This window comes from Bactrocera oleae, chromosome 6, assembly GCF_042242935.1.
Source record: "Bactrocera oleae isolate idBacOlea1 chromosome 6, idBacOlea1, whole genome shotgun sequence".
NCBI lineage: Eukaryota > Metazoa > Arthropoda > Insecta > Diptera > Tephritidae > Bactrocera > Bactrocera oleae.
Window position 1 is genome coordinate 67,724,434 of NC_091540.1, and position 23,463 is coordinate 67,747,896.

At 32.3% G+C, this 23,463-nt stretch overlaps 1 protein-coding gene across 13 annotated transcripts in view; it reads left to right on the forward strand.

Moving 5' to 3' along the window:
• The window catches only part of Mbs (Myosin binding subunit), a 68,482-nt gene that overhangs the window by 24,042 nt on the left and 20,977 nt on the right, over window positions 1–23,463 (forward strand). For 10 of the 13 annotated variants that reach the window (XM_036364210.2, XM_036364212.2, XM_036364217.2 and 7 more), the window contains 9 exons: window positions 1,070–1,387; window positions 1,760–1,912; window positions 2,156–2,404; window positions 4,024–4,201; window positions 7,966–9,552; window positions 14,320–14,455; window positions 14,546–14,791; window positions 14,858–14,964; window positions 16,484–16,546. In XM_036364210.2, the coding sequence (XP_036220103.2) occupies window positions 1,070–1,387; window positions 1,760–1,912; window positions 2,156–2,404; window positions 4,024–4,201; window positions 7,966–9,552; window positions 14,320–14,455; window positions 14,546–14,791; window positions 14,858–14,964; window positions 16,484–16,546 (3,037 nt within the window). The remainder of the gene's footprint in view (window positions 1–1,069; window positions 1,388–1,759; window positions 1,913–2,155; window positions 2,405–4,023; window positions 4,202–7,965; window positions 9,553–14,319; window positions 14,456–14,545; window positions 14,792–14,857; window positions 14,965–16,483; window positions 16,547–23,463) is intronic. The other 3 variants (XM_070111572.1, XM_070111571.1, XM_070111573.1) reach the window with 3 other exon arrangements.

Consider the following 23,463-nt stretch of genomic DNA (forward strand, 5'->3'; position numbering starts at 1 on the left):
TTGCAACAACAACAAAAACATGTGTCGTGAAAATCATGTTTACAAATTGCTCTCAAGCACGTTTCAAACACTTTTTATTTGCTATTACGCATCAAAGGTTTTTCATTTATACTGACATGTACGACTCTACATATATGAGTAAGAACATGCGTTCATATTTATTTTATCATCTGGAATTCCTAGTTACCTTATTTTCTATTAAATAATTTATACTCAAACTTTTGTCGAAATTGAGATAAGATTGCAAACAATTGTAGCGAGTAATTGAAACATTCGCACAGATATCGCTGCTTATCGGCAATACAGTTGAGAAGCGCTATTTCCATGTGGTAACAAAAATAATTCAAGACAGTAGTTTCAAATGTGCATTCGTGCGGGTTTAAGCAAGCGCGTTTATTAAAAGTTTTTAAGGTATTTTTCGTGTGTTGCTTATACCTACATACTATGTGATCAAATTCGATCCGGACTGACCAGGGTTTTACTAAAAAAAACACATGAATTTTAACGATTCGGTTTCGCGCGTAGTTTAAATGGCCCAGTTTGAGTCAAATTTAATAAACGTATAGTATGTACATATGTATAGGTACATGTGTTTATGACAACGTATCACATACACAAACATAATAATGTTTTTTTTTCATATTATTGAAAATATGAAAATTGTAAATTGTTTATTTTTTAAATGATTTGTGACCAAATTACTAATATAAAAATTTAATTTGTTTATTATTTTTTGCATACTCACTTCAAACAAACAAAAAAAAATTTCAAACAAAAAACATCATCAAACCACAAACCACCATTACTACTACTCTCACAACCACAACCAACACCTTCACCAATCACCATTCAACAACCACAAATCGTCCTGCTAACAATCACAACAACAACAAAATAAACAAAATCAAATATAAATGCTGCATAAATTTAAATGCAAAAAAATAACTCAAAATAATGCTTTTGGTTGTTAATGAATTGGAAATAAAAACGCATACACAAATGCTTGAAATTACGCAAAATCAAAAAAAAAATGTATAATTAAATTAAAATGAATGCAAACAATGTGCAGATTCTATCAAAAATATCATGAGTTACGCGCACGCATAAAAGCCAATTCATGCCCCATATTGCCGGCCAAGCAACAACAACTCAATAATAGTAACAACAGTAGTAACAGTAATAGCCAAAATAACAATAGCAACAGTAGCAATAGCAATAACAACATCAATAATAATAGCAATAACAGTAACAATATTAATAACAGTAAAAGTAACATCAACACCAACATTATCAATAATCCCACAAGCGCATTAGGCAACGTTTACACGCCCATTCCAAATTATTCGGTACAAAGATCGGCATCACTCAAAGATCATAGAAATTACAGGTTTGTTAATTTGCTTTCATTTCAATTTTTATTAAAAAAAAAATTAACAAAATTAAAAAAAAAATATTTCAAAAAAATTAACAAAAAAAGTTAAAAGAAAAAAACATTGTGAAAATTAAAAAAAATTGAAAAATTTAATGAAAAAAATCAAAAAAAAAGTTTGAAAAAATTCAATCAAAAAATATGTTCGCTTAGTCATTCATCTGTTACGTTTGTGCTTTCTTCTCAGCTATAATTTAATTCATTTTTAATAATCATTATTAAATATGTGTGTGAAAAATTTATTGTATATATATATAGCAAATCTTACTAAAACTTTTCTTTAAAATTGCTTGTAATTTTTCAAAACATATTTATTTATTTCTAACGCAGAACCATTTCGACGAACACGTCGTCCACATCGATAACGACGGCGTACACAACAAGCACACCAACAACAGCTGATTCGACTACGTCAATAACGACAACCGGCAGCACCACCACCACCACACCATCGACAGCTACAACCACTACACCGATACGCAGGTGAGTCGATAATGCATTCAAAACATTTTTATCACAAAAAATATATAAATAAAGAAAAATAGCAACAGAAGCAGCTGTCTTAGTCACCATGTGAAGTCTGCTTTTGATTGTCTTTCTTTGCTCATGAAGTAATTTGACTATTTTTTTTATTTTGTTTATAAAAGTTATCATACTTTCTTTTTTCCTCAATCTGTTAATTTTTCATAATTTCTTATCAACATCATGGTTTCCCCCCCTTCATAGTGCACAAAATAGTGGCAAAGGTGCTACAAGTGCTACCAGCACCAACAGCAACAATAAAAATAACAACAACAATGATAATAATACAAATGTCAATAATACAATCACTGCCAATAACAACAATAATAATAATAATAATAATAGTGACACTAAACAGCCAACATCATCTACTCCTGATGCAGCTGCACCAACTACTACTGTCGCCGCAAAGCAGAAAATGTCAGCCGGCACTATTTTCAAAAATTTCTTCAAGTAAATATTTTGTTTTATCGTCGTGGCAGATTTTTGCGCTGCATTTGTTTTGCTGTTGTTTTAACTTTTTTACAATTTTTTTTGCGCTGCTAATGTTTCGCTCCTTATTTTTTTATGTTTTTTGTTTATTACTATGTTCCGCGAATTTTTTTATTTTTCAATTATTTTTTTTGCACACTGCCTTCTAATCGTTGCTCTAGCTTGCCGTGTAGAAAGTTTTAAATTAAGGAATTAATATTTTGTATAATGTAAATATGATTTTATGACTTTTTTCTTTTAAACATTTATAATTATATTTTAGTTGATTCGTAAAAGCAGGTTCGGTTCGTTCCAACGGTACGGAAACTCCTCGAGTCTTAGCTATACATAGTGGTTAACTTTTTTTTGCAGAACAAATTATATTTGGAATAATCAGTTTGATGATAAGAATGTCTGCGAGCAATTCTTCAATATTTCTGCGTAGAACCGAGAGAATACATTTTTGTATGAAATATGACCTACCTCTTAAAATGTTATTTGCTGAATCATTATATCAAAATAGTAGTTTCTCCAGAATTTCATCAATTTTCTCCATGGGTCCACAATGTTATTTTATTTTAAGGAAATTTAGAAGCCGGAATACCATTCAATTTCGATTCGAGATTGTAAACTTATATGAATGTTTTTTAGAATTAAATAAAAAGTATGCGTTTTTTTCTTTTGAAAGAAACTATGAAACCTTTATTACGTTGCTTGGTTTGCTGATTTCGACTCGGCTCGGTTCTCACTATTTTATAGCCTGAACATGGTATGTTAACTTTGCCACACATGTTGCAACACCCAGAAGGAAACATCGAAGACCAAATAATATATATATATGTACAAGTATATAACTGATCAGCGTGACGAGCTGAGTCGATTTATCCATGTTCTACTGACCGCGAACTAGTCTCAGTTTTCGAGATATCGCTCTGAAATTTTGCACATGTCGTTTTCTCGCCAAGAAGCTGCTTATTTGTCGAAACCGCCGATATCGGACCACTATAACATATAGCTGCCCTACAAACTGATCCATCAAAATCAAGTCCTTGTATAGAAAATTTTTTTATTTAATAATATATCTTTACGAAATTTGTCATAATATATTGTCCAGGTAGCGCTGCCCCAGCTACGAAAAAATTGTTCAGAACGGACAACTATAGCATAAAGCTGACATACAAGCTAAGCAATCAAAATCAAGAAAAATATCTGTTTTTACCCTTTTATGCTATAAGAAATGCATCTATAGGGACGTTATAGCTTCGCTGTAGCCGAAGTTAAGGTTTTTTTTTTTATTTTGATCTCGATCGTCAATTACTCCTCTTTTTTTTAAACTAAATAGGAAATATGTTTGATAATAACACTACAAATTCGTAAAAATATAAAACTAAAATACGACTCCGTTGTGTTTTTTTTTTACAAAATAAGAAAGATGCGCCTTTTCTGTACTCACACCATTAAGCGTCAATACTACGCCTTGCATGATCGCTCTTCTTTGTTCTTCTAAACAAGCCCACTACTCATCTAAAAAATATTAAAAGAAAAACTACATAATATTATATAATTTCTATTAATGCAACAACTCTCCACCACACTTGCAGATCCTTTGTGCCACCCGTGCGTGACGAGGAGAGCGAAACTCAGCGTAAGGCACACGCCAAACGTGTGCGTGAGACGCGTCGCTCTACACAGGGCGTCACGTTGGACGAAATCAAGAGCGCCGAAGAGTTGGTCAAGAAGAAAAATTCAAATATGAACAACAACAATAACAGCAGCAGCGTAAGTACACAATTAAAAGGAGAATTGTCCAAATTATAACGTCAAACTTATGATGATAGCAAATAAAAGTGAATAAATTTATATTTATATATTGCTATTATTTACTAAATAAAAGCATTTAGGCTATATATCAATACATACAACATACTTACAAACATATGCCATATAATATAATACCATTACTACACAAAATGAAAAATGTCAACAAAAAAAAGAAATATTGTAAACATCCGTTATTTGTCATGCAGTTCTTGTCAATTGTATAACTTAATTTTTGTGTGAAATTGAACAACAGTCAAAATCAACCACGACAACTATCATCTTGTCACGTACAATGTCCCGCCGGTGTTTGTGTCACCAGAAAGTTACCACCATTTCCACCACCACCACAACCACCAATTTCACCATATCCACCACAAATGAATTCAGTTAACCACTGCAACTTTCAATTGCCAAAACTCATCTAAAATTAATATACTTGTGTACTATTAGCTATCATGAGCAAACATGTTGTTGTTGCTGGTTACAGTCAATACTCCACGTATTGAAATTTAAAATAACATTAAAAATTGCTTCTGGAAGCGGTGCTGTTATACATATTTATTAATGTTATTAAAAATGAATTTAAGGTTATAATATTATATATAATATATAAATTATCGTTTGTTGGTTTTTTTGATAATCAATTAATCGTAGTACCACCAAATACAAATATCATTACAACCACCCAATCCAACCAAGCAATCACCAAACCAAATGTAATCCACCACAATCCACTTGTACACTTCAAATCTCACTCACTATATCTCACCCCCCTCACTATTTGGATTTGTGGCCACCCACCACCACCTAGGCTTTGGAACTACTATTATCTGACGGTGTTGCGGTATTGATTTTCGTTGTTTCAAATAATGTAAAATCAAATAATTATCTCCAAAACAACATACATATTATATATATGTACATACATACATATCATATATGTATATATAGTATATACTAGTACAGCAGGGCAAACAGAAGAGAAGATGGTAATATGCAGAAAAATCAACGATTACGCATTAAATCTACAGTACATGGCTACACATACATATAAATATACAATTTTTTTTTGTTTTTGTAAAAGAAATCGCATTTCTCGTGCATTTTGACGCTTTAATTATTGCGCTGTTTGTTTTAGTTTGCGCTAAACGTGCCATTAACCAAAAAAAAACAAGTAAAGAATAAATAAGTAAATAAATAAAATAATAAAAAAGAAACAATGCGAGCGTCACGTGCTTACAAGTATTCAGCGTTAGTTAAACAAAATAATCATAAATTTAAAGAAGTTTGCATAAACGCTTAAACGAAGCAGCATCTGACAGCAACCGCCGCCGATACTTCCTAATCGCATCTAAATATGTCTTTGTGAGATCATCTGCACAGGATTACACACACTCGCGCCTTTCAAACTTTACTTCTATCTTTAACTACTTAAACCTAACTGAATTGAATTAGTCACTTAGGCAGCACTTTTGTAATCGTTTAAGGAAAATGTCGTTTTGTATTGCATAGTCGTATTTTAGTGTCTTTTTTATTCAATTTACTTCTAAGTTATGTATAAAATGTTATAATAAACAGTTATTTTATGCAAGTAAACTTTGTATATATAATGAGGAATGCCATAACTTAAATAATATTTGATATTAGTACACTTATACTCGTGTATTTACAAACATATGTAATTATATTTTTCTAAAAAGTATTTGATATTCAATATTTAGTTGATTCACAAGGTGTCTTAAAGTCTTAATTGTACAATATATTTGAATTTTATACAGGGTGCGTCATCTTTTATGCCGTTTGAAAACAATGACTAATTTTTGGGATAAATATAGAAAGCAAACTCCTTAATATTTGATATATTTTTTTATTGTATTTGACTGCCCAATTTATTTCAACTATGATGATTTCTTCACGAATGTTTAACTTTGGTTCGAAACTGTATGGCATATTGCAATAACCGCATAAAATAAGGCCGAGGGAGTCCAATCTGGAGATCTGGGTGGCAAGTCAATTTCTCCTCTTTTTGCTATCAAACATCCAGAGCATTTTCTTCCAGAAGCTAATATGGGGCACTGTCTCACACACATTTTCATTTTGTTTGAAAAAAAAAATATAGCAGTATAAGCTGGAACGCTTTGGAACAGTTACTTTGTTGATTATCAAATGTGATTTCGTGGACTTTGAATGGATCTTTTGTTCACCAAATAAAAGAAAATTTCTTTTTAACGCCGCCTGGCCGTAAAAATTTGATTTAATACAACTGAGCTTTTATTTTCAATGTAAAAAGTCACTATTATTCTATTATAATTATATTCAATTGAAGTTACCAAAACATGGTCCGACTACTGTCAATATGTAATGGAAAGAAAATTGCAAAATTATGGAATAGTTTCCTACCGACATAACAGATGACACACCCTGTTTTTCTCTAGTTGATTCAAAAATATGACTACAAAATGAACCATATACTTTATGACAGTTTATAAATCAATGCAGTAGTCGTAAATATGTTTTTATATTATATATGATTATTGTTATTGCAAGTATTCGAAAATGAGATTTCGTTTTTAAATTGTGTGGTTTAATTTTAAAGTTGCGATTTGTTATAAATCTCCTCGATCATATTTTCTTGATCGGCAGGCTCAACTAATATATCAGCATTTAGTTATTGAAAAAAAAAATATTGCCTACAATTAGGCGCATAGTTAAAAAATAACTAAGATTATTTGCGAAAATTACTTGAAATTAAAAAATACGCTAATAACTTTGAAAACAATGTTTTTGACTATTAAAACTTGGAAATATAGTTTGAAGTAGAAAGTAATTAAAGATTAAAAAACACTCTATTTTGTATATTTTTATATTTTTCAAACATAAGTTTTTCGAACATAATGATATTTTCATAATATGTATTTTATGTTGAAACATTTAATTACTAATTGAAATTAATTTTTTTCATAATGATTTAAACTAAAACTAGGTTGCCTTTGGTTTAGTTTGCTTTCAATACGCCAGATTAGTATTAAAAAATGTTAGAAAAAATGTTCAGCGTCATTTTCATTTAGTACGAATATTTCGAAAAAATCGCGAGAAAGCAATATTTATCGGAATTGCAGATATTTTTAAAAGTGTTCTTTTGCAAGCTGTGAAAAATAACTGTTCCTTTATATAAATTTGCAATGTTTTTAACACCAATATCTATAAAATTGAGCAAAAATCTTAAAAGAAGCAAGTTAAAACAAACAAAATCAGATGTTACGTGTTTTGAAAGTAGCAACGACTTGGCCACACCTCACGAGGTAATCGTCAAATGCAACCTCCGAAAACGAAATCTCACGAATAAGCATTGCGAAGCGTTTTTGTCGTCATTTAGTAGCGAATATTATTTTTGTGCGTTTGCATGAGTTGCAATATTGAATTTGCATGAAAATTTTATTGTAAAATTATATAAAAATATTTTGTAAAAAATTACAATTTTTGCATTTGTCAACTTTTTGATGAACGCGTCAAAACGCCATTACAAATGCAATATTATAGTGTATGAGCAAATGCGGTAGCATTGTATTTTGAATTTTTGTCAAACATAGAACTTTTTATTTAGAATTACCTACTACATATGTAGCGCAAATTTACCGTACACTACATACATACATATAACACTTACAACAACCCAATAGCAAATATGTTTTCGTTGAACTAAAAACCAAAATTATTAACAGAATGAAACGCAAGTAGCTACAACAACAGCAGCAACAATTCCAACAACATCAGAACAACAACAACAACAAGAAGTTGAAGCTATTGAGCCGCCGCACACAGAACCGTCAGTAGCTGCCACACAAACGCTGCCACCCACAGCATCGCCGCAAGCGTCGCAGAGACAAACCGCGGATGGCGATGAAACACCAGTCGCAGAGCAACAGGCAGATTGCACGTCAGCAGAGGAGAGTGATAAGGAGGAAGAGGAAGAGAAAGAGTGCGATCAGCAGGATGATGAATCTGCTGTGGACAATGATGGCGAAGATGTTTCCGCCTCTTTCACAATTGTGGCGCCAACTAGAAAAAATTCTAGTACGAAGGCAACAATGCTAGATGATACCACAACAGATGATGCAACAACAACCGATGATAACGATGAAGAGGTGAGTGCCACATACACGTTGACACCGCGTCATTCGTTTGTCGGCAGCGCTGCACCCACCGAAACTGTGGAAACGACGATAGTGGTCACACCACCAGAACTAATAATCAATGAAAGTGATGTAGATAGCGAAACAGTACGAAAAAAATTCGTTACAGATGAGATAGAGTATGAGAATGTGCCTGAGAGTGCGAACAAGCCTGCGATTGATGATGACATTGAGAATGAGAATGAGGATGAGTCGAGCGAGTCTGAACAGCAGAACGAAGAGGCGACAGAAATAGAAAATTTAAGCAAGGCCGAAGATGAACAGACCGAGCTAGAGGCAGACAATGAAGAAGAAGTGAACGAGGAAAAGGCGGTAGACGCCGAAGAAGATGTGGAATCAGAAGATAGTGAAACTTTTGAAATTAACGAGTTTGAAAATGAAAAGACTGAAAACTCTGCCACCAAAGAGTTGGCGACTGATGAAATAAGCGCTCCTAAATCACACATATCCACGGCCAACAACTCAGCCGATACATCAATTACACAAACGGAACGTGCACGCCTTAACACATTAATTCCATTGCCGCTGGTTGACGTGGCGTCAAGCAGTGTGGCGCATGCCACAAATGCTACACCGACCACGCCTACCAGCACGAGCGCAAATACGCCTACACTCGATAGTCCTGTGCGCTTGCGCGAAAAGCGTATACCTTATGAACCCGACAGCAACAATGCCTTAACGTTGGCCGAACGCTTACGTTACGAAGCGAGTAAATACAGCGCTGTCGGCGATAGTGACGAGTCGTCGTCATCGTCGACAGTCGCTAGTAAAACACGCTCACTACCACCAGCGTCACTGGCAAGTGATGCTGTTGACATTAATGAACTTTCAACAAATTACGGTAAAATTTCACTCAGCAGTCGTCGCAGCTTGGACTCGTCCTCACTGTCATTGCACGGCCAGAATGAAAGTCAAGCAACTCAGGCGACGTCAAATGAAATCAATACCATACAAAGTGCCATCGGTAGTATTAGTAGTTGTAGTGGTAGCAGCGGTACAGCGTTTGTGGCAACTACAACTACAGCGACGGCGCCGAGTAGCAGCAACAGTAGCAATAGTAGTACAATGGCTGAGCGACGTCCTTCTTGGCGTTTGAAATTCGATGCTGGCTGTAAGGTAATGCATTGTTGTACGACCCTATAGTACAAAACAAAAAAACAAAAAAAAAACGATTTTTAAAAATTCAAAGTACCCACCAAATAGACCAACCCAAAATGTTTGTCGACTCTTACGTCGTCGATTTTGCAACACGCGTACGTTCGTTTGTCCTGTTCGTAGTTAAAATAAAAAAAAAGAGAGAAAAAAATCAACTTTTTGTACAAATGTTTGGTAGAAAAATACGCCATTTGTTATGAATTATATTAGAAAGTGCAAGAGGGGAAGTAAAAGCATATATTTTAACTTATATGCATTGTATATTATAGTGTTATTGTTGTTAGTAGTGCCTTCACCAACCACCAAACCATTAAAAGTCAAAAATCAAGTATCAACACCAGCATTGCCAACACGAAACACAAAGCTTTTTCGGTTTTCTTTATATGCATTGAAAAAGACAAAAGAAAATGCTCCAAAGCCGAGCATATTTACATACAGACAGTCATGAATACATAAATGTAAACTCTTGATTATACTTTACTTACGAAAATAACCGATTATGACCATAAAAAATTATAATAATTAATATTTAAAAATTTAATTAACATAATTTATTGGTACTCGGATTACTCGCATAACTGTGAAATGTTATATAAATTGTTTATTTGTTTATAAGAAAGAAAAAAGTTGCATTTTATTTTTTATACATAAATTTTATCAAATTTCTTAACAAGAAAATATTAATCTTATAAAAAAATTTTACATGAAAAAGTTTAATTTTATAAAATTTATTTAAAAAAAAATTAATTAAATAAATAAAAATAATTAAATAAAAAGTAATTATAATAAATTAAAAAAGCAAACAGAATTTTAAGATTTATCATATATATTGAAAATTTCGACAAATTTATAATCAAATATTTAAGGGGTTATGGTTATATCCACTTACAGGTCAAAACAAATGCGTTTTTTTTTAAATTTTTTGAAGTCATTTTATTTAATATACAATATAATAATTGATAACAGTAAATTTACAGAATTTATTGTACTTTAAAAAATTATTTTCAAACATTTTGGATTCCCTTGATTCTATAACGTATATAGGAAGACTTTCGTAAAAAGGTGTCTAGCGGTCTGAAAAATTTTTCTACTTAAAATTAGCTTAAATCCAAAAACCAAAAAATTGTGTTATTACAATAGAGAAAAAAAGTAAATTTTTGTGAAAAAATTAGATTTCAGAGTGGTTTAAAAAATCGAAATTATTATCAAAAATTTGATTGCTTCGACCTGACCGACCTGACAAATATATCTAAGAAAGTCCTGTTTAAATTTCATTTGCACCGGTCCAGCCGTTTCGGGGAAATTTTAGTCATTGACTCTGAAAACGGCGTTTCGAGAAAAGGTTTAAAGTTTTGGGATTACTTAGTGTAATAAGTTAAAATTCTTATAAATGCGCTTATGGTATATCACCGTTTCGGAGATTATTCTCAAATACATTGTACGTTAAATATAATATATATGCAAATAAAAAAATCGATTTTTTTAAATTCCCAAAATGGCTATAACCTCTTAAATATATAAAAAATTACAATTAAAAACAAAAAATTTGTTGTAAATATTATAATTTTGTATATAATTAAAATGAAAAAGAGATATATTAAATCTAACACGGTTAATACTATACCAAAAAAAAAGACATAATTTTTGGTACATTTTGATTAAATATTGAAAATTTTCTCAAACATTAAATAATAATAATTTATATATTAGAATAGAAAGTGTTTACAATGCACTAAATTAGTGATTGTAATTCAAAATTTGTATAAATATTTCACGTTTAACATTAAGTTTAATTATTTCCTAATATCAAAATTACTTATTTTTAACATTGAAACCATAATTTAATTTTATATACACTTAATTAATAATATTAATTTTTTCCTTATTAATTTTATATACTTTTTGTAAAAACTACCTAATAATTTTGTATTGCCCGTATTTATACCTAAAGTGACAAGTAATTGAAAGTAGTTAGTAACTTGTAATGTAAAACTAATATAAAACAAGTAGATCAGTAAAACCTATCTTTCACATAGCCTATTCTACTCATGCCTACTTTCATCATCTTATTGTTGTTGCCACCACTAATTGTTGTTGCTTTACTCATTAATGGCTTAATGAAAATAATTTTGTTAAAAAAGAAAATTAATATTTAACTCTTATATAATATAATATTATACATGTCTACATCAACCTTAACTTGTGTAGCCTACTAAGCGCCTACAACCCGCCTAATTATAGATTAACGTGTATATGTATGTAATTGTAATTGTAATTTGCACAACTACTCACTCATCAATTTATGTACTCACATTTTTCTGCTTTTCCATTAAAACACCTTGCCGCTTTTTTGCCAACACATGCATCTTATCGTTGCCATCTGTGTCTAAAATTCGATTTGTAAAAAGCTTCAACTAATTATTAGTATTCCAACTGTATAATTTTAAAAAAAATTTAAAGTGTGTAAGTGTTGGGTATAAAACAGTGATAAAGTTACGTCCAGTGTCATAATTTCTGTTTGCATTTAGCACTTTGATTTAAGGAACTAGAGAGCAAGTGTCCACACCCATTTTGTTAGTACGTTTCTGCGGGAGTGTTTTTTTCTGGTATAATATTTGAGATTTTGTTCTATAAAAGTTTTTAAAATTGGTTGGATATCAAGTATATCTTTAGAATAAAAGAAAGAAAAGAACTGAAAGTGGTTTTGAGCCACATTGAAATCAAAAATGTTTGGAAAATGATTATGGTTGTTCGTTTAGTAATTTAAAACTTACGAGATCTTGATATTGTTGTTTTTGTAATAACGTAAACATTTACAGAAATATTTTTGACAAATGATATCGTTAGGAGAAGCCCTTGACGACTATAAATCGTTTTCTTTCCGGTTCCTTAAGTACGGCCATGAAATGATATTCCAAATATAACCTTATTTCTTAATTATTCAAAGAAGCCCACCATTCTGCTGTCAATGCCATACAAACTTTTGCCTATCCTGACTATTATTGATCTATTTTAGGTTAGCGTATTGAGATCAAGAAATGGAAATAAACACGGTATTTAACTTAACTTACAATCTGTTCAAATTTGAACCGGACTCACAACATTATTCATATTTTCACGTATTTGTATACAAATCTTAATTATCCCTTTTAAAATAGGCTCCTGAGCCAATATAATCATGTCAATGCTTTATCCAATTTTCTATACACTTGTTAAAAGCCTCGGCTGGGATGATCTTCAGTGCCTTCAGCGATTCGGAGCGCCAATCGCTAGATCGCTACGACAGTTTCGACGTCATATATAAAAACTTCCTCAGCTACGTTGTCAAGCTCTCTTTTCGATTACTTCACGACCTTCACTGAATGCTTCGTGCCACTCAAAGACATATGCTCATGATAAAGCGACACCCCAAAACACTTCGCGATATTTTTAACGATTCCGTAGACGTGATTCCATTGAAAGCACAAAACTTGAAGCAAACTCGTTAATTTTTTGCCATGGTAAAAATCTACAGGCCAACTTTTCGTATCGTAAGCAAACAGCTGCCAAACATACACTAATTGCCATATGGATACATGTCAACCTTCATACGATCATGAAATTCGTTGTACCAGTTTACGAAAAGAAATATTTATCGACACGGTTTGTCCGCGCAGTTAATGGTATATAGACTCTAGTCCGGGTTATATTTGATCAGATGGTAATAGCTCTGACATCCTAAAACATGTCTCCAATCTTTCGAGAATACTATCTTTGTTTGCTCAATACGATCCGTACACTTTATATATTTACCACTTTGAAATTTTTCCCCAAGAAGTTGGTAAAAAAAGACTAACCAGTGCGCTAGTGATATAAGTTAACTCGATGGACTTAACCTCACTTTTCCAATTAACCACTCTTTCAGATTTTGGCAGAAACTCACGCCTGTCTCCTGTTTTAGGTTGTGGGTTTCAACCTCGATCATATTCTGACATATTTGGTTCAATAATTAGTCGCTTGTTATTAAATATTTTAAAATTATTTACTTTAAAATGCCTGTTATGACAACAAAATATTAAAAAAATATATATATGTGTATATATAAATAAAACTTAACCTCGATTGCATACTTCTAGGAGCTTATTTGACGTCTCTAAACTAATAAAAAAAAAGTATTATAAAATTCTAGGTTTACGCCAGATAAATATCTTTTCTTGTATTTAACACTTAAAATAAATACTTATTATTTTCATGAATACTAGCATTACACTAAACAAAAAATTAATAATTTTTAATCGTTAATATGGTTTTGGTAAAAAAAATATATATATTTTTACACTGAAAACAAAACTTACAAGTTAAATTTGTAAACTAGAAAAATTCAGTTTTGAAAATTTGAAAAAAAAAGAAAAAATTAGTAGAAAAGAACATTCCCGCAACCTGTAGATGTGTTCTTGACACGCTTATCCGTAAATTGTTCTGTGCTTTGGTGTACCCGATTTATGTACCTGCCAACCTACCTACAACATACCTAATTGTGACGTAGAACGTTTACCACCCAGCTTAAGTATTTGACTACTTACATAAATACCCTGTATTAACGTGCGGTTTCGAGCTATCGACACAATCAGGACACATTTTGCTGTAGCCTTATTTTGACATCTAAACATACAAACAAACATATGATGCAAGCCAATGTCATAGGTGTAATTATTAATGCAAACAATTTTTCGATAATTCAAAATTTAGTTCAAATTGGAAGATGCATCGAGTGGGAATACATTTCCGCCAAATAACAGCACAATTATACCGAGCGCGCCAGCTGTTATTGCCGCTGCCAATTTATCGTCAACCATATCACAACGGCGCATCAACAGTAATTCACGTAAGTTGCCATAAATGATACATATAGACAAAGCTTTTAAATATATCAGCATTTTTAAAAATACACAATGAAATTTTCATTTGCTTACAGTAAACTCGTCGAATCAATCGTTGAATTCAATTGGACGACCTGTGTCCGCACCAGTCAATGCCACCACATCCACCACATTACTTAGCAATGATACTCACAACGAGGGTGTTAGCATTTTCGGCCGACGACTCACCGGTGGAAGCAGCGCCACAACCCCTACCACGACAACGTCTACTGCATTCACAACAACAGCTAATGTCACAGCCGCTACGGCTATTTCGACGTCTAAAACTAATGACGATAAAGGTAATGCTGTTTTGTCATTGTTTTTTTTTCTTGTTTCCCTCTTTCAACTATTCCATTTTTGTTTAGATAATGACAAAGAAAATGATAATCGCAATTTGGCTGCTCAATCGGCTATACAACGAAGAAGAAAACCAAAACGAAGATCCACCGGCGTTGTGCATATCGATATGGATGTAAGTAACTATTTAATTTTTAAAGTAGTTAACGGTAATTGGTGATGTAATTCTTTAAAAATACTTTTCCGAAAATATTCTAGGCGATATCAATTACTTAATATCAGTATTTTCGATAACAGTCGCGTTCGATTTTTTTTTCGAAGCTCATGCAACGTGGACGTGAATATGTGCAGTGGTTTTTATAATCAATATAAAAAATATTATAAAAACAAAAAAAAAAAATAACAAAAAAAAAATTTTCAAGATTTCAGTTTTATTAGTTCGAAAATTAAAGGTATTTAGTTTTTATATCATATTTTCAAGTCCGCGAGAGTGCGTCATATGAAATTCACCACTCTCAAGCATAGCATGTTTTTGTTGAGACTGATACAAATTCATTTGACGAAGCGACAGTCCTTCGCCAGAAATAAATCCGACTCAGTTCAGTTCGGTTGACATAAACGTGAATTCCAACTGGTCATTCGTAGTTGTTTTATCAGCATAGACCCTTGACTTTATGCACTCTCACATAAAGGGGATAATATACCACAGGTCGCCTTCCTCAACTTCAATCTAACGTACCTGCAGAAAAAATAATAGAAAGAGTCAAATCGGCCATCTGCCTCAAGTCAAGTCTCTATCATATACTCGTATTATAGCATTAGCTTCGTCTTCGGTTGAAAAGTTGTCTAATAACACTATTCAACACATCTGAGGGAAAAATTTGCTATTAATGTGCTAAGAGGTATGTGGGGGTATTTGAGGTGTCTTGATTACGAATTTGAGTTCATAAATTTTCCATCACATTCTTGACATTACCGGTTTTAGCAACCCAAAATTAGCAAGAAACAGCCTCTAACATCACAGTCGCCAAATGGCTGTAAACTAGTGTAATAGCGGGGTTATGTAACCCACATTAGTAAGAAACTTTTTCTGGACGAAACGAAGGCGGAAAATGTTTTAGGATTCTTCGCATTCCGATTACGCAAGAAATATGCCTTTATTTTTCAATTTTTTAACTGTTTTCCAGGGTCAGTCTATGCAATGTATAGTAAGCATAAACGTCAAGCGCATATTTTTACTCCGACAGCTGATTTGACAGTTATTACTTTAGAAAATTCTACACTTGTAATCCGTTATTTTGCATATTGGTTCTTATTTTAAATCATAATATATATTTCTTCGAAGTATTGATTATAAATCAGACATACAAAGCACTTAGAAGAGATAAATTTTTAAATTCCAAAATTAACCTTTGTCTCGATTTTCAAATATGCAAAATGTAAGTATTCCAAAGATGAAATTTTAAAACGCAATTACAATTTACAATAGCAAGTGTTGGCTAAATGTCTAATTGTTTGTATTTTATAATTTATTGGGCATTTCAATTCGTTAGGCGTCTGTTGTATTTACGTACACACAATTTAGACTTTGATTAATTGCTGTAATTTATGAATTTTATGCATTTTAAATACGGAAATTTACAATTCGAAATTTTTAATATTTTATTTTTCTATTTTCTTGCTTGTATTTACAGGAGCTAGATCCAGAGCGGCAAGATTCAGCGAACGATGCGGAAGAGAAAGAAAAGGAGAAGGAGGTGAGTACTTAGAAAATGCACTTTTCTCTAAATAATTGTATATATTTGTGAGTAGTATGCTCATAAATATTCCTAATTGATGATGTGGTGTTCATTACAATAATAAATAATATTTACAACAATGGCAACAACAGTATACAAGATAATTTTAGTATGAAATATTTTTAAAAATAAGAAAAACAAACTTTGAAAATGTTTAATATATTTTCTGCTTATAAAGTGACACTTTATTTATGGTGAACATATATCTTCCAATATTTGTTTATTATTATGATGTTGTAGTGATTACATTTTATACTTAAGAAATTTAAATTCATGTGTAATTGTCATTTCTGAACGCTAAACTATAGAGCAGTAAGCAGCAACGCGCAGTTATACCAGGGTCCATACGAATGTATATTTATACATTAATATCTACACGGAAATTAAGTCAGCACTTGGGTCTATTACTACCATAAAAAATCGAATTTATGGAATGTATCTTTTGATTGCCTTAAATGCTTGATTTTAATGTGTTTATACGAGTACATATGTATATCCATAACACACGAATTTCGGACAATATATACACATTCCGACCTGCGGTAAACATTAAAAGTGAAATTTATTTAACTAAAGTAAAGAAAAAAAGTATTTTCCTTAGCTAATTACGTCGCAATGGCGTCACACCTTCGATTGCTGCAATTTGCATTTGTGGCTACATTTGCGTAGGTTGCTGTTTAAAAGCACTTACAACTACAGTGGCGGCGGAGTAATCAGAAACAATTTTTTAAACTTTAGCAGGGTTGCAAATAACCCTTAAAAATATAAAACACTCAAAAAAAATTTTTTTTTTGTAATTTTCAAAATTTTAATGAAATATAATTTTTAAATTTCAAATGCCTAATATCGATTAGAAAAATTCAAAATTATAAATATCGAATTGAAAAATTTTAATCTCAGATACCGTAATTTCAAAATTGAAATTAAAAATCCAAAATTGTTTAAGTAAAAAATTTGCAGTCCTGAATTTTGGTCGCCTGGTGCCATTTAATTCTGCAAAATGTAATTCATTATACCCGGAGCAGGATTTATTAAGTTTTCCACGAAGCTTGCAACAACTAGAAGGAAACGTCGGAGACACAATAAAATCTATACATATACCTATAAATGATCAGCCATGCCATATACGTCAACTAGTCAGTCTTCAAGATTTCGATCTGAAATTTTGAACACGTTCATTTCTCTACAAGAAATTGCTCCAATGTCGGAACCGCCGATATGAGACCACTATAGCATATAACTGCTTTACCAACTGAACGATTAAAATTAAGTTCGGTGCAAACGAAGTTAACATTCTTTCCTGTTTCATACTAATATCGTTCCTTTGGGGAAACGATTTCATTTTTTAACTGAGAAAACCAAGAAATCAACACGCTTATGTAACTGGTGCGTAAATGGGTATATAGCGGCCACTATCACAATTTGGCAGTTTTCCCCTAAACTTGGCAACTTTTTTATACCGTTACAATAACAAAAACATCAACACATTACAATTATTTTAGCTAAACATTTTACCTCTTCGTTAGCGAAGTAATTTGAACCGCTCCTAATAAGTCTCCTCTACACTGTATGTGCACAACGGCAGTTCCAATTTTTTCCGTAAAATTTTTCCCGTAAACTTTTTTGCGCTTTAACCAAATCCCAGCCAGGACAAGGTTACTCGGCGGCGCTGTCTAGTGGTCAGTCACTGTGGTGCAGCACGTTTATTGTCTGTTGTCTGTCCGTCAATCGGCCGTCTCAGTCAGCGCAGCTGTTTAGCATTAATTACCTGCCGTTTGTGGCTGCAATGACCCACTTGCTGCACACAGTTTTGGCTTAGTTAATGTGAGATGTATATTTTTACGGTAATTTGCATGTATTATTTACAGCGCCACAACATACACATATATACATGCGTGCAAATACATTAATGTGGCCTACTTAGACGCTGGGCACACACGCATGGGCTCACCACTATTTTTTCTTAAAGGTGTCAAAATCAGAACATCTCGCGGGTTATTTTTGTCAATTTTTTTTTTTTATAGATTTTAAAATATTTTTTTCATATATTTATTTAATTTTTTTTTTATATATTTATTTAATTTTTTTTTTATATATTTTTTTATAATTTTTTTTTATATTTTTTTTACAATTTTTTTTTTCTTCATATCATCGTAATTTTATGATTTTTCATATTGAGCATGTGCATTCGTGTAGATATTATATGTATGTGCAACGGCGTTAAAACGTCGCGCCGCGCTGTCTGCCGCCGATGACACATTCACTTGTCAAATTATGCACAATTTCAAGTGTAATATTCGCTTTTATTGACATTGAATTTATATCTAAGCCGATTGCTTAATAAAACATTAGCAAAAACCAATTAAATTCAAACGGTACACCTCAGGGTTGAGGTCAACGGTATTAGAGCGCACAATTGTCGGCAATTATTTAAAGCGTTCTGCAGATTGTCGTTGTTGTTGCTGTTGCTTTTAAAAGCACTGTCGGTTGATTTAAATTATTATCATTTTGCTTGTAAAAGCTAATGCAAGCAACAATAACAACAAACACATTTCTTAAAACATACAAATATCCTAAAAACATGCATAAATAAGCATTTAGCGATTGTTAATCACTGCAAATGTCCTCTAATCGCTGCTAAATGTGTGATTTCTACTATTTCGGTTGCCTTTTTTGTTGTAATTATATTCTGCTCTGCATTAGTCAACATTCAGTATTCGCCAGCTTAACATAATTCACATCTCGCCAAACAATGGCAATTGTCCGTCTAACGGGCAACCTATGATTGACGATGTCAAATGCAAGTTTTGTAGTTCGTATGTGTTTGTGTGTGTGTCTATAGGCACAACTGATTCATCTGCCGTACTAACTAAAGCTATTAATGGAAATTGCTAAGCGATTTGCACATCTGTTGTACATTTGTTTTGCAGCACATTTCTATAGTCCTATACTATATGTGCATAACTGCGGTTTATTTCATGCCTTCATAAATACCTATTAACGCTATGTAGTTGTATATTTGTATACATACATATGTAGTAAACTCGTACACAAATCTCTCAACGTAAATGCTATAAATATGTCGCTATTGACTTTTATAGTAAACTTTTATAGTAAACATATAAGAAAGTCGTAAACGTAGAATATAAGAGCAATCATTTATACTCCGAAATCTTTGAAAGATATTTACCCATATAAAAAAAAAATATTTATAAGCACTTACAGCTATTTGACCTTCTATTTTGTGCTTTAAATTGTAATGCAGAGGCGCCGAAATGTAGGCAACAAACCGTATGTTATATGGTGTTCTTTTGCAAACCCGGAAGCTTCACCTCCAGCGGTTTAAAAACTGAATTGCGTGTATAACGGCTAATACCATCTGATTAAATTTAACCCGAACTGGCAAAAAAGAAAAACTACATTTCCATTTATTTTTATAAAAATATTTTTTTTATCGCCTACAAAATGGGCTCCTGAGCCAATATAAGCCTGGCAACGCTTAATCCAATCTTCCATACACTTGTTATACGCCTCGGCTCGGATGGCCTTCATTGCCCTCAGCTAATATTTCTTTTTTCTCTTTCCGATCATTTTTATAGCGTCATTCATTAGATTGTTGGACAGTCTCGTCACCAGTTCTGATACCTTTGATGAATGTGGGGTCTTCTACTATGTTGTCAAGCAACTCTTTTGCGATCAATACTCGACGTCGTTTTTGCAAAAGACTTGACATGCTTCCTACCCAAAACATTAACCAAAGTGTGTTGAGTCGATCCAGAAGATATGTTGAGATCTTCTGCCATCTCTCTGATGTCAACGTCACGATTTTGGAGCACTGTTTTTATAACTTTTTCGAGGTTATCGTTATTAACAGAGGACGGCTGGTACGAGTCATGTTTCGATAAACTCTTAAATTTCGCAAAATTTCCTTCTAAAATTTTTTTGAGGTTTGAGAGCAAGAAAAACACAAGTTTGCGTACCTTTTCATTAATTTGTTACACTGAATATTGTCTTGATGAATCCAATGACTATATAATAATAACTATTGATACTATTTCCAGATAGTAGCTGTAAATTATTCCAGTTGCTTTTCAAAATATGGACGACATAGCTTTTTGAGACCTGCACTGCCTCATTCCATGCTTTGGATTCGGTTCATCAACCCTAATTGTCACGAACTAATTTTTTTCGAAATTTCCGACAATTGCTGTTTGAATGTTAGGTGTAACTGATCAATAAATTCAATTCCAGTGGTACCCATCTCATAGTAATGAAATGAAGTTTTCAGACCTCTGTGTATTCAGGTATTACTGCACTCAAACCTTTAGTTTTTTTTTTTTAATTTAATAGGATATGTCCTATTTGACAACACCGTTACACAAAGTTTGAATGAGATATTCATACTTAAATGCTACATTGATAACAGTTTGGAACCAATCCTATATACATTCCATTCTCTCGTATGTCATTTCCAGATTTTTCAAGAATCTTGATACAATTGTAGTCTTATATGATACTATAGAAATTTGATCTCATACATAAAATTTTTAATATCTTTAAAATAAGGAGTTCAAAAATTAATTGAAAAAAACATATGTTTTATTTCTAAGAATTTTCTCACGGAGTTTAACTGTCGAATATAAACTTATTGTATATTTTAAATCTCAGCGCCTGTTTGTATGCTACATTTTGCTTTAATCTGCCATTTATTCTAAATTACTTTAAAAATAACTTCGTTTTTTACCACCCACTTTGATTTTACAACAATCATAGAACACAAAAGGAATATAAACTTGCTTTAAAATGTTGCGCCTGCAGCCTTCTAAAAAACATATGTATATGGATTTACTATTTTCACACTGCTCTTAGTTGACATATAAAATGTGCCGTTCATTGAACTTTTGACCATTTTTTGAAAGACATCATTAAATCCCCAAAACACATTTCTTGCGTATTTATAAATAGCAAGCGTTTAAAATGTATGTAACTTGTTGTTGTGCCCATGTGAAGCAACACACAAACACTTCATTCTAGGCATGAAGTTGGGCGCGCGTTTTCATGCGCAGTGGAGTAGTGCGGCGATCGCTGTCAAGTGTAGTTTTTGCATATGTGTGTGTATGTTGACATACGACTGAGCTATACGAACGAGCACTCATCAAATACATATTAGAGTGTTGTTAATATGTTAGTCTGTTGGCCAAGAAACGCTCCTAAATCACTTAGACACTATAAATAGATATATTGGTAGCATCGGAAGCTCTTTACGTTTTTATTTCCTTCTTTAAAAGTTTATTTGTTAAATATGCTATCCGAGGGTAAAATATTATATGCCGTTATTATATATGTACATACATATTTTCTCTAATTTTTATAATATTTTTCAATATTTTTTAAAATTATTTTTTATATTATTTTTTTAGTAATATTTTACTATTTTTTTAAATTCTATTTTATACATTTTAACATCTTTCCCCATTCAAGTTTAACGTAGACACCTTATAATTAAAAAATTAGATCAATTAAAATGTCCAATGCCAATAACGCTCATCGCACGCTTCCCGGCTGAAAGTGCTGTCGTCAAAAATGTTGCTGAAAATGTACGAACCTCTTAAAGTCGCCATCGCCCCACACCTGACCGAATTATAATTAAAAATACATTTTGTGTGCGAGAAAAATCAGGTGAAAAACGATTGTCAATTGTTTTGACGTCGGCAATTTATTTTTTTACTGTGCACATGTGCAGCTATTTTTGTATGAAGTCGTCAGTATATAAGTGTATGTGTGTTTATTGAAGGCTTTTCCTCGTTTTTAGATCATCTATATTTTAACCTTAAAAATTCGATGCAATATTGAGCTTATTTTATTTTTCCATAAAATTTAACTAAAAATTCTTTATACGAGGGCGAGGCACTCACCACCTAATGACGCCACTATCGTATGTGAAATTTACTCTATACGATAGTTCTCGATGATTGCTACTGTCAAAATTTCTGCCGAATCTTATGCGTAGTGTTTTCTTTTTTTTTTGAAAAAACATAGTGCTTCTCCACGATGACAACGCACCGGCTCACACCTACCCTGCCACTACGGCCAGCCGTGTTTTTCGGATTTGGCCAGTGGTTTTGTTTCCTAAATTTGAAAAAGTCACTCGCCGGAGAGACATTTCAGTCAATTAAACGGATTATCGCTGCAGCGGAGGCCTTAAAAGTAGTATTTTTCATATTGGTGTAAATACTCGTAAATTAGAGCATCGCTGGGTTAAGTGTATAAAACTAAAAAATGATTATGTGAAAGAAATTTTAAATTTCTATGCATAAGTATTTAGCGATTCTCGTATAGTGAGACTTGTTCAAGAGTCTTCCGAATCTTTGTTCGATAAAATTTTTACAGAAATACAGTTTATTGATTTTGCATTTTAAAAATAGAAAGATAAATTCACTATGCTTTTAGCAAAGCAAGCTAAACAAATAAAAATCTATCTTCTCTAAGCAAAGATACTTGTTTACTACGTTTACTTACCTTCCAAATCATTTGAAAATCCATAAATAAATTTCACTATTTAGCCAAATCTTTGTGCCATTCTAAATGTGTGTGTGTTTGAAATGCAACAAGAACAAAGTGAAGTAATGAAAACACTTTCTTTTACGGTCAATGTGCCGCACGCGTTCCGATTTGTACCTGAATTTTCCGCATTTGCGGCATTTTTAGCTTACTTGCCCCCCATACGAGGCACATAAACACACACACAGACACACCATCCAACCCCCCAAAATGTTGTTGGCTTATATTTTGCGCTCTTACGTTATGGCTTACGTAAAAAATTCTCACGATCAGTTTAAACAAGCTCACGATTACATTTCTCTGCTCATTCGCTT